Genomic DNA, 13084 nt, shown 5'->3' with positions numbered 1-13084 from the left:
CTGAAGAGACTCACAATGTGCCTCCTTAGGGTTAGCAGATCGTAACTCTCGGATCCTCATGCTGACCACCTTTGTGTCACCAGTAGACGATTATAAACCTTGTAGGCGATGCTCCATACAAATCAATTCATTTATTCAGTGTTAAGAAACCATCTGGCTTGATTAGAGCTGAAAGTCATCCTGGCAGGCCAGTTCCCTGACTGACACCTCATAGAATTAGTGGGAGGACGGCTTAATTTACCGTCTTTGCTCAGCTCGGTGTACGCGGCTTATCGTCTCGCTGTGCTCTAAACTCAGATTTGAACTGAAAAGCTCCGTTTACCTCAAGTCTTTGTTACGGTATTAAACAGATTCAGCATATCTGGGTTGTTGTTTATTAGTCTTAGATAGTGAGATATAACACTTTTTGTGTTCTCTTTGTGGAAGCTGTGAAAATGGCACGCCATATGTAATACACTTGCTTGCTGTTGGTCTTGCCAATTCCCCCAAGATCAGTCATTCCTGTGCCAACGCTCACACTCTCTCTTTGTCCTTGTGATTCGATTGAGCTTTGTGGATTGGACGGCTTTCTTTTTGATGCCGTGTCTGGTGTTTTAGTTGTTGATTTGATGTCACCCGCGGCCCAGTTAAATTAACCATTTGAACCAGAACATACGTGTTCAGATATACCTCAAAGCGCATTTGTTATAATCAGTCAAAAATAATAAAAGCACTGATGAAACACATATAGTAAACAGGAAAAAGCAAATGGGATACAGGTATAGATAAACCAAAGCATGCTCCTGCGATGTTTTTTTTCTCCTTCTAATTCTGCACAAAACAAATTGGCTGCATATTTTGTTCACACCTTTTGTAACCTGGGGATAGCGAGCGCAGTTCTCCCTCGTCATACCTGTGACAACAACCTGCAAAGTGCTCCCAGTGCCCTAATCTGTGAGCTAGAGACCTGCTGCTGCCGCATGTAGATGTTGTTTTCTTCTTCCATAGCTGCTCGTCCCTGTGTTTTTTTTTACGTTTACACACCCACCAGAATCACACAAGGTAAAAGAGAATATGCGAGTGTCTCGCAAGCTACCAATTTTTTTTTTCTTCTGGAAAACATGGTAGCGCTCAGTAGAACAGCATACTGATGGTGTTTGATTTAGAAATGGCAGTCAGACCATGATTTTAGCATCAACAGATGGCCAGTGGACTGGTTTAAATGAGTAACACCACTGCCTGCTTTAGAGTTGGCTCAAGTAGTAGAGTAGTGTACTACTGTCTTATCATATCTCCCTGTGTGAATGATGATGTCACCATGATAGATGCTACTCAAGTGGGATCAGACCTACTCAGTGATGCCTGTAGAGACCAACTCTGGGAGATCCCTGTCTGGCTGCATTATTCAACAATACTCCTTACCTCTCCCAGGGAAAAGGGACTGTTGAATATTTGAAAGATAGAATTTGATTTTTTTATTTAAGTGTATAGACGGGAGAAGGGGAGGGGGGGGGGGGGAAATGGAGATAGTGCCAGTCGGTGCAGCCTGGATGGTCACCAAGGCAACTTGCCGAGTTTTTCTAACTGATCTACGGGACTTCTTGGCCGTCTCACTTGGGGGACGTTTTGGAAAAGTGGGCTTCATCGAGCGCCTTTTGACTGCTACTACGAGTTGACGAATCATTGATCATTTTAGTTTCATAATTATGTCCACCAATTAGTTTAGAATTTGATCAAACCATCTTGCACAGAGCTTTTCAGTCACCTGGATGTCCTGGATGGATATCTTTTTTTTATGGCTGTACCAGTTGCTACACCCATTACAGCATGCAGAACATTTGCTCAAACTGTAGCTTAACGGCTCTCTATTCAATATTCAGAGCATTAATATAGCAGCAAACAACTATTTGCTATGTGAAGAGGAGGATGTATATAGAGGAGTAATGTCTACCTGAGCAGAGAATGAAGTCGCTCTCCCTCTGTGTGTGTCTGAATCCCAGCTTCTCTGTGCGTCGTTGAAATAGCTGGGCCGACCACGCAAGCCACTGCGCTCATACAGCGGTTACAGCTAATAACGCCATCACAACCGACGGTGGGGACTGCCCATTGTTCCCACAACACTCTCCCTGCAACAAACAGAAGCACATGGCTAATTATTATGCAGAATGACATCATTGTACCTTCCCGTCTTGTTGCCTTGAATGCGTTGTTGGTGGTTAGTTAGGTTTAGGCATCAGGAGTGACATTAGTTAGGTTTAGGGAAAGAATATCAGGGTAAGCCAACCAGAGGCAGAGTAGGGCGGGTCATGCCTTCGCCATGGTAGGGAAAAAAATATTGCGACCGGGAAGGTCATTCTCATCCCAACTCGTCACATACCGCCGCTTTGTGTCACGCCACTTGGCATCACTTTATTTTTGTCATCAAAACCACTATACAGTAGTTAACCTTGGCATCACTTTAGGTTTAGGCAACAAAACCACTATAGTTAAGTTTAGGAAAGAAATACATGGTTGGGCTTAAAACTACTACGTGTGTACAGTGAAAATGACACTGAACGTTATGAAACACAAACGAACATCTAATTATAACGTGATTCACGGGACATGAACAGCGGCCTCCTTTATGAAACCCTTGTGTTTGTTGTTGTTGTTTGCACTGTTAGCACCGTTAGCTGCGAGCCACCGGCTCAGTCGTCACCAAGTTGAGAGCCGTGCGTAGGCAATATATATACTCTGAATTTCAAATGTAGCACCTTTAAGTGAAACTATAGCACTGTTAAGGCTTTTCTAAAATTAAAAAAAAAACATTTATAAAAGGTTCTGGGCCTCCTCTGGACTCCTGGGCTGTTTTGTTAAATTGAATGTATCAATATTTCAGTTGCAACATAAGAAAGGAAATCTGCTCATTGATAACGTACCAGACATTGTGCCAGACAGTGATAGCCTATTTTCAGAACGGCAGCGTAAAAAAAAAACATGGCTGCAGAACCACTGCTCAGATCCTGACGAGCCAAGCTGAGTATCGATCCATCTGGCTCCGAAGACACTGTCATGTCACCTTTGCATTTAAGTGTTATCTTGTCAGCTTCAAATGATCTAGCTGTCAGATCTGGAAAAAGCCGGCCTGTGTGATGTTGCTTTGTCTCTAATGTCCAGCTGTTGCTACAACAGTCTGCACCAGCAAGACATTTGAATCCAGTGTTTAGAACGTGTTAAGTCAAGATTATATGAATTTATAATTTTCATGCGATAATGTGTATTTTTAGAATGATATATTCCACATTATTATGCATGACAGTTGATTTGAGTCCACAGCTTCAGTCAGTTTTCATCTTTCGTCGGGTGTCACCCACTCCCTCAGATAATTAAAAAAAGACAACTTACAATAAATGTTGTCAGAAGCTCAGTAGAAGCTCAAACTGAGTGCAAATTGCTTCAAAATTGATTCCTTCTCTACCGCAGATGTAACTGATAGTTAAAGGTTGGGAATCCAGCTTTGTGTTGAAAGGGCACAAAGTCTTTCAACTAAGGTGTGGTAACAGGGTGAACATTTTAAAGCAAATTCACTCCCTGCTAATGTAGCCCACATCACCCCTAATGATAACACACCCACTGCATTGCACTCACAGCACTAATTTTCATGTTTTCACTCACATTCGCTGCAAACGTTTTTTTAAGTCGTTCTATGATTTATCTTCTCCTTTTTTTTTCTTCTTTTCTCATACACGTATCAGTGTCCAATGCCTAATTTTAGTACCAGTGTAGCGGCTTCGTTTCCTGGTCATTTAAAGAGCGGATCACTTCCTAAAGGGTTTGGAGATGCAGGCCGGAGAGCGTGTCAGGCTGCTATAAGGGCAACAGTAGGACATCATCCAGTAGTTCACACTTGCTGGAGCATACTGGAGAGGCTGTGGAGATGGATTCTTTCTTGATTTTTTTACGGTACGGTCTGTATTTCTCATCTTTTTAATCAGTGTGAAATGGTGGCACTGTGTGATATATTCTTCTCTCTATATGTGCCATTTCTGAAACATGAGGTGTCGTGTAGCACTTGTGCAGCTGTATGGATTGAACATTCATATTGCAAAAAAAGCAAAATGGATCACTACATTTATTATAGAAGTTTGTCAAGAAAAATAAAAACTAGTTTCCACGTGTTTGTTTGTGACAGCCTGGATGTGAGCGGTGCGGACATAAATCATGTCACATTTATTTTTCCTCTCAACTTGGAACATGGTTCTCTTCCCTGTAGAATTCAGAGCTGATCATTAACCTTTCCTTTAGTTCCTTCCCTTGCCTGGTCACATTTCCTCTCTATTTGGTTCCTGGCCCCATATGCCACTTTCCTATTTCCTGCCTGCAGACAGCAGGGAGTAGCTCTATTATCACCTTCCTAGAGCTGTCTTTGAATGTGAGAGGCAATTCCATTTCACTCAGCCATGGGGAGGAGGAGGAGGAGGGGGAGGAGGAGGGGGAGGAGGGAAAAAAACACACCATAGAGCACACAGAAATTGGTTTAAGGTTAACTCTTATACTTGAATGTTGCTTCTCCACTCGTATTGCCAAGATTTAAGGATTATATGATACACCGTCTGTTGCGAAGGTGCAGGTTTTTGTAGAATAAATCAGAGCAAAGGTTAAGTGCGTTAAGCGTATCATGTCTGGTTGTTGTGTGCACACTTTATCGCCAAGTCCATTTAGAAGTCATCCTTTGAAATATTAACAATCCTAAAGCAGCTATATTACACTGCTGTGAAGCTGTGCTAAACATATCGAAGATGCCTCTAATGCCTCCACTCTCAAGCGTGCTCTCTCCATTTTGCGACATTTTACTCGAAGCCTGTGTTATTTTTGGGCTTCCCTAAGTCTTATTCCGGCTTTTACCAGCCTCTAGTTCTTTGGAATGGTAGGGCTCTTGACAATATTGCTCCTGGATAAATTAAACATGAGTTACGTAGAGTGATAATCTGTGGGCCTCTCTTTTTCACACTGCATTCCCAATGAGCTGTGTGTTGGCCTGGTGTTGTTGCCTGTGATTTTAATGAAGATTATTCTTGTAACACGACAGTCGCCTGTTTGCTCCTATTCTCCCCCAAAATATTTTCTCTTCAAACAGAGGATTTTGTGCTCTTTCGAGGGATCTGTGCAGCATTTGTGTTTTATTTGAAAGGTATTTCGGTTGCAGGTTAATCACCAGTTAATCATGAATATAATTAAAGGTATTTAGGTGCCAAATTTTGGATGTTGATTAATCAGATAACAGGTTTCTGAGTTGTTGTTTTTAGATTCCACGTTCATCATCGTGTCAGCGTAGTTATCGATTAAACAATACGCAGGCAGACACAGCTTTGACTGGGTAATTAGTGCTTATTTTCATCCTGTCTAAGCAATAAAGGCAAAGCTTCAGTTACTGGTTTGGAGCCCCCTTCTGTTTTCTATTGTTCAGCTTTAGGCTGATAGTGCTCGGGGAAAAAAGCTCAGAGGATCCTCAAAGGAGCGAGTGCACACTTCATGGCATGGCTACTCTTAAAATGGAACTGATGTTTTATAAATAATTTCAAAGTTACAAACATCAGCCTCACAATCACAGCGATTCAATGATATTCATTTGGCATAAGTCAGTTTCATTTCTGTGTGCTTTTCATCAGAAATGGCTTAAAAAGTGGAGTTAGTCTGAATTTTTCATGCCGTGGGCTTACTGGGGACTGTGGCCATGTTCTTCACTTGCAGACGTCTGACAGTGCATGGCAGCAGAAATAACAAAATGGTCACAAACCCCAACTGCACTCCCCGGGTCACACAGGCTCTTTAAAATTTAAAGAGACTAGCAACAAACCAAACAGTTGATAACGGGTCAGTAGCAGGTGATAAAAGAAGTTTTCGTATGGGGTATTAGCCCTTCCACTAACTTTGTGATTCCTGACATTATATCCACACCCATTGTTAAGCCAAAATAATACACAGCAGAGAGCATTACTCTCTAAGGCTGTGTAGTTCCCAGAGGATTACAGTATTTCACAAGTGTTACTCTGCTACAGATTTGGTATGAGACAAAATTCACACATTTATAATTACGCATTAATTTCTACATGCCGTCATCTGTATTAATGTTATTCTATTTTTTTTAAAAAAGGGAGCAGTGTGTATAACTCATGGTGCATTCTCCCATAGATTTATACTATTATTTCCATATAAGAGTGTGTTAATTGCCACACTGTGATATATAAACAACTGACAGTAACAGAAAGACAGAAGATAAAAATAACTAACAACGTCTGCTTTACCCTCTGCCTTATTCAAGAGACAAATAAATGTGGCACAGGAATATTAAATGGCATATTGATGATCTTTCACACAGGACTAATGACCTTGCAACAAGCTGCACATTGAATGATAATGAAAAACAATATAATGAACTGAATTTGTGTGGTTTGCGGTGAGATCATAAAACAATAACTGTGAATAAACTGATAAACTGTCATTTATATGTCTGGAAACTGTAATAAAAACAGTGTGACTTTAATAAGAAAGTGATTGGAGGATGTATTTAATGGTTAAATACTGCAGGTATAGAGATAAATTGTTGTCTTTTTAATAAAATAGAATCCAGATTAAAGAAGCACATGTAGAAATATTTGTTTTTGTGGGGTGAATAATCTCTAGAGTGCAGGCTCAGGTATGGTATCAGCACAGGAGCCATGTCACTTGCATTTCCACTGAACATCACGATCACCTGTCCTGAGGTTAATTTGCTGTGAGGTTTGCGGTAAAGAATCTCGGTTGGGTCTGGACATCAATAATGAGCAGGTGTAGGAGTGCACTTCTGCGTAGACGCGTGTCTCGGTGTGTCCAGGGAGGACGGCTAATAAGGGTTTAAAAGCCACAACTGTCCACTCCGCCCCTTAGCAGGCCTCCAGCTGTCTTTCCTGTCAGAGAGCACCCTGATTCCCTGTGACAGAGCAGATCACTGATGGCAAGAAACCACAGGGGGGAAGAGTTATGTTAACAAAGCACAAAGCACCACCACACTTGGTCAGATTAGTCATGCTAGTTAATTAAAGACTTAAGGTAAATACAGGTTTTGCCTTTTTTTTTTTTTTTTTTAAATCAAAGAGCCTTGAAGAAATGAAGACTTCACTTTGATTTATTGATGGAAATTGCAATGTGACGTCTGGCAAACAACATATAAATAACTTAAAGGCCATCTTAAATGCATTCCCATGAAATTTTTAGTGCCGCTGTAATATAAGCCACTACCTGTCATGAATCCCAAATAACCTTGGCACTATCCTCTTAGTTCAGCCCAGTGTGCCTCATTCCTTATTACTGGCCTGACAAGGAAATGTTTACCCATCCGACAAGAGACAAGCCATTTCATAGTCGGAAAAAGCAATTTCACCTGACTGGAGTAGCACACTATGTCCCCATATCCTTGCTGGCTATAATTTTGTTGTCATTTTGTGTGCTGTGATCATATCATTGAAGTGACAGTGCTGGGCATTAGGTAAAGTCCCTAAGCCGGTGCTCACTTTCAGGCTTTTTCTCTCCTTGTCATTCACATTGATTAGATTAGACCCAGGTGGCAAGCAGATTCCTTTGGCACAACAATAAAAAATGGTGATACAGCGGCTTGAAAAAAAGAAAAGCACATTGTTTTATGCTCAACTGAACATTATTTTATGAAAAAAAAGTGTTTTTTTAAATGAATATTTCTGGTATTTTCACAGATTATTGAGGGATATTTTTAATGGAGATCTTTTAAATAGGTTTGGGATCTATTTTTATACTACACCTGCATTGACAAATTATAGATGTTCGCATGTATTAGAATCAAAGTTACAAAAGTATGATGATTTTGGAGTAGAAATGGCATAAACACTGCTCATAGGGACCCATGCATTAAGCTCAGCTGGATGGTTCGTACAAGCCAGGAGGATGGGATCCTAATCTGCACTATGCCATCTCCCCGAGGGACAAGGCTGGCCACGGGCATAACAAATCAGCCCCCCCAGCCCTCCTCTTTGGTTATGTCCACTAGCTGGCTGAGCCAATAGAAAGAAAGGGCTTAGTCTGATAAATAGGCACCAGAGCACCTGGGGAGACAAACTGAGTCGCCGCACGGGTGATTCAACAATTGGTTTGTTCAGGGGGGGAGAAAAAAAAGCAAGCCCATTTTGCTTATTAAAGATCAGTGATGGAAGTGAACCATAATCCTGTAATGAGGAGAGCAGAGAGTGGCCTCTTTTGCGTGGGCACAGACAAGCCTGTGCTTGCATGTTTCACAGGAATAGATTGCTGGACCCTATAGCCCTATACTGTAATGACCCCTCTTGTTAGCTTCAGAGATTCATGGCAGTTCCTTAGAGATACAAACTGGTGGATGTGCCAGCGAAATAGGCCTTGATTGGTCTTCTCTCAACCTTGTCTTGTTCAGATTGTACTGTGCAAACTCGCAGGTTAATGACACTGCAGCACAACTCAACCAAAAGTTAGTCATAGGAAGTGGAGATGATCGGATTTTGATGCCGTAGTCCGTGATGTTTACTGCACTACTTTACTGTATATTGAAAGGTGTTCTAATATTTTGTCTACACATATGCACCTTTTAATATAATGCAATTTAATACATCTTAATGAAAAAATTATCATAGTGTTGAACACCTCCCTGACACAGTTCATAAAGGTTATATTGAGTTATTGTTCAGGTGTAACCACTGAACCATAAATGTATAAATCAGTTGCATATTAAAAAGGCCTTACAGCCATATAGAATAAGCAGTTTGTCTTAACATGATATTATAACCTTGTTAGTAAGTTAAGTAGGAAGGTGTTTATACTGGCTGCAGCCGGTCATGGGACTTTAACCTCTAGCATTCTAATATTTAATTTCATCATCTGACAACATCATCAATATCATCCTGACAAAGTTTCATTACAGTGCAGTGAGGACTTCAGGTACTTTTGGAAAGGTCTGATGAGAAGACCATGTAAACCACAAAAAAAAATTGTGGTTTACATGGTCTTCTCTATTTTATTTTATTTTTATGTACTTAAAACTTAACTTTAACTAAAACAAATGGGCAGTTATCTCAAACACCTGGATCCTGCTGAAATATGATCTTTATTTGAATATAATTTTGTGGAAAAAGGCAGATCCCCATTATGTATAACCAATCAGACTTAATATGAGTTAATGAGCATCTAACTCTAATAACCGCTTAAAGATCTGATTTAAATGATATCAAAATAATTCTAACACATTTAAGATTTCCCTTTACTTTCTGTGCCACAGCAGCCCCCATGTTATCAGTCCACATGGTTCATAACTTTATAGGGCATCAAATATTCATCAGCCCTGGGACTCATAAACACATCTTCAGTGGGACGCCATGATTTCACGCTATATACCACAAACATCTTAAGGCATCAGATGCACTGCCTGTCATGGACTGTCATTTTTTTTTGGTGTGTTAATAATATATCTAGGTTTTCTTCGTGCAGACATACTTTGGCACTCATGGTGCATAAATAGGTAAATAACTGCAGCATGACTGACAATAGAAAAATCTTTATATTTTCATCTTTATATTTTTTGTTTTTTTCTTCTTCATATACATTAACAGTCCTGAGTCAATCTATATTTTAAATCAAATATATAGGTCCATGTCACACTACAAACAAATCACTTTGCTCACAGCAGCTCCCTCAGATTGTCCCTAATTAAGAGCTGTCTAATTAAATTACAGCCTGGAGTTAACCAATGGCAATACTTGTTTCATTAGCGAAGCAAGACAGAGTGATGGAAAGAAAAATCCTTCCTGATTGCAGGATGGTGTCAATTGGCTATAATTTGCTGCCTTCGCCACAAGTCATAGCAAGGCGTTTTTCATAGTGTTAGATTAGGAAAAGGCTTGTGATATAGGTTGAGCTTAATAGTTGGCTTCCTATTGAGCCATGCAGGTCGAGAATTGCATCTCGAGTGATCTCTCCAAGAAATTTATGAATGTGGGCAGTGGCTTTCCGAGCTCAGAGCTTTCGTTGCAGGACCATCCTATTATTATATCCGCAAGTGACAACCTGGAGAGAAGTTCACCCCTGAAAAAAAACTCTAGGGAGATGACGAATCAGTCAGAGGCAGACAATTTCCCCGACTCCAAGGACGCATCAGGGGACGTCCAGAGGGGCAAACTCTCTCCTGATGGTCTTCACGGAGTCTCTGACATCCGTCATCATTTCGATGGATCTGCAGGAGAAAGGTGCATCTTTTCTCCATCTCCATCTCCCCATCAGCCACAGTCAGTCTCAGCTGCAGCAGCGACCAGTGCCATGTTCCCATACCCGACCCAGCATGGACCAGCGCACCCAGCTTTTTCTATTGGGAGTCCGAGTCGCTACATGGCCCATCATCACCCGGTTATAACTAACGGAGCTTACAACAGCCTGCTGACCAACACGTCTCCTCAAGGCTACCCGACTGCGGGCTATCCTTACGCGCAGCAGTATCATGGACACACGTACCAAGGAGGCGCTTTTTACCAGTTCTCCACAGCGCAGGCAGGACTGGTGCCGGGCAAAGCGCAGGTGTATCTGTGCAACAGGGCCCTGTGGCTCAAGTTCCACAGACACCAAACTGAGATGATCATCACCAAGCAAGGACGGTAAGTTGTGCGCATACACAGGGTTTTTTATTTGTTATGCAACTTGCAGAATTTTACATCACTGGGGAGATTTTTAGTTCAAAATTGATGCGACTTAACATCAATTTTTTTTATTCTTATTTTATTCTAACGTTTTATCTATTCTTTTGTTATTATACTGTTTAACTTGCACCAACAAAACCAAAGCAAATTCCTAGTGTATACCTCTTACACCTGGCAATAAACACGATTCTGATTCTGATTCTGATCTGATCTGATTCTGATTCTGAATCACTATTTCCCAAATAAAAAGGATAAGGGACTCAAAACAAAAAAAAGGGGGAATCTAGTTTTTTTTTGTTATGAGAGGCGTTTTCTTTAAATCTGTCTTCCTTAATTTTTCCTCAGACGAATGAAAATAACAGGTTTATTATTTGTTATACAACTTGCAGAATTTACATCACTGGGAAGATTTTTAGTTCAAAATTGATGCGTAATGTGGAATTAACATAATTTTTTTAATTCTTATTTTATTCTAACGTTTTATCTATTCTTTTGTTATTATACTGTTTAACTTGCACCAACAAAACCAAAGCAAATTCCTAGTGTATACCTCTTACACCTGGCAATAAACACGATTCTGATTCTGATTCTGATTCTGATTCTGATTCTGATTCTGATTCTGATTCTGATTCGAATTCTGACTCTGGTTCCAATTCTGATTCTGATCTGATCCTCACTTAATCACTATTTTCCAAACAAAAAGGATAACTGACTCAAAGCAACAAAAAAAAAGGGGAATCTAACCTGATGTTTGTGCCTTTTTAAAAAAAATATATTATTATTATGAGAGGCGTTTTCTATAAATCTGTCTTCCTTTCTTTATTTTCCACAGACGAATGTTCCCATTTTTAAGCTTCAACATTTCTGGCCTCGACCCAACTGCTCACTACAATATATTTGTGGATGTAATACTCGCTGATCCAAATCACTGGCGATTTCAAGGAGGCAAGTGGGTGCCATGTGGAAAAGCAGACACAAATGTAATAGGTACTATAATACATTTATTCCTACATTTATTGCACAATTAACATTTTAAACTTTATTTTTTTTTGTTTTGATAAATTTTTTAACCACAGTATGTGGTTCAACATTTAGATCTAAAAAAACAACAACTGGCAAACGAATTAATTTTTTTGTAATAAACTATATATTATGTGTTTTAATTCTCTGTATTTTTTGCATATTATGTTCAGGAAACAGGGTTTATATGCACCCGGACTCACCGAATACCGGAGCGCACTGGATGCGTCAAGAAATATCATTTGGAAAGCTAAAGCTCACAAACAACAAAGGTGCCTCCAACAACACTGGGCAGGTAATGAATGCATCATCATGCTCAATGCTTTAATTACAAATATATATATTTTTTTATTATTTATAGAAAATTGCAGTGTTTTTTCCCTTTATCTCTCTTTCTTTTTTATTTTATAGAATTATTATTTGGAGTGGTTTACTGCCTTATTGGTATCATTTATAGCGCAACAACAGCAGTGCAACGTTTATACAATAATCATAAAATAAAGATTAAATGGAGCTAAATCGGTCTAACATTCTGTTTTAATCATCTATCCAAAGTTTTCTGACGCGCGTCTTTAATTGACTCTCCAGATGGTGGTTCTCCAGTCTCTCCACAAGTACCAGCCCAGGCTCCATGTGGTGGAAGTGAACGAGGATGGGACAGAAGACACCAGCCAAACGGGACGAGTCCAGACTTTCACCTTCACAGAGACGCAATTCATCGCAGTCACAGCTTACCAGAACACCGATGTACGACCACTTCAGATTTCACACAACACTGCTATATATAATTTCCACCAAAACAAGTCTCCATTTCAACAAATTAGAGATTGTTGAAAAAAAAAAGAAAATTCAAATATATTTTACTTATTTATTTTGTAACAAATTATAACGATGTGGATTTGAATAGGAATCAAGAAAAATAAATAAATAAATAAATAAATAAATAGAATTTTTGAAATTGACGCTCCAGTCTGATTTTCTATTTCTAATGATCGATGCATTATTTTTTTCCACAGATTACGCAACTGAAAATCGACCACAATCCGTTTGCTAAAGGATTTCGGGACAACTATGACACGTAAGATTTTTATTTTATTTTATTATTTTTTACTTTTATTCGATTGTAATGAGACCTCTTTGTTTTATGCTGTAATATGAATCCATCAAATATTTAATCAACAACCAGGTTACTTCTTTTTAAAAAGCTTAAAAAAACACTTCTATAAATCTGCTGAATATCTTGTGAATAGTTATTTTATTAATAGTTATAGTTAGAGGGGGCTTATAAGACATCAAAAATGAATCGAATAAATAAAAAAGTGTTGTTTTTTTTACTTCAGAATTGACTATTTTCTATTTGACAGACAGAAATGTCATGGAAATAT

At 39.4% G+C, this 13084-nt stretch overlaps 1 protein-coding gene across 1 annotated transcript in view; it reads left to right on the top strand.

Annotated features, from left to right (window-relative positions):
• Positions 1-9612: 9612 nt before the first annotated feature.
• tbr1b (T-box brain transcription factor 1b) overlaps positions 9613-13084 on the top strand; it is a 6734-nt gene continuing 3262 nt past the window's right edge. The window contains exons 1-5 of the mRNA XM_074659397.1: positions 9613-10637; positions 11512-11666; positions 11873-11994; positions 12288-12446; positions 12716-12777. Coding sequence (XP_074515498.1) covers positions 9934-10637; positions 11512-11666; positions 11873-11994; positions 12288-12446; positions 12716-12777 — 1202 coding nt within the window. The 5' untranslated portion in view covers positions 9613-9933. The remainder of the gene's footprint in view (positions 10638-11511; positions 11667-11872; positions 11995-12287; positions 12447-12715; positions 12778-13084) is intronic.

Source organism: Sebastes fasciatus, chromosome 14 (assembly GCF_043250625.1).
Source record: "Sebastes fasciatus isolate fSebFas1 chromosome 14, fSebFas1.pri, whole genome shotgun sequence".
NCBI classification, from domain to species: domain Eukaryota; kingdom Metazoa; phylum Chordata; class Actinopteri; order Perciformes; family Sebastidae; genus Sebastes; species Sebastes fasciatus.
Note: the sequence above shows the minus strand (reverse complement) of the source record. Positions and strands in the feature narration are given on the sequence as shown.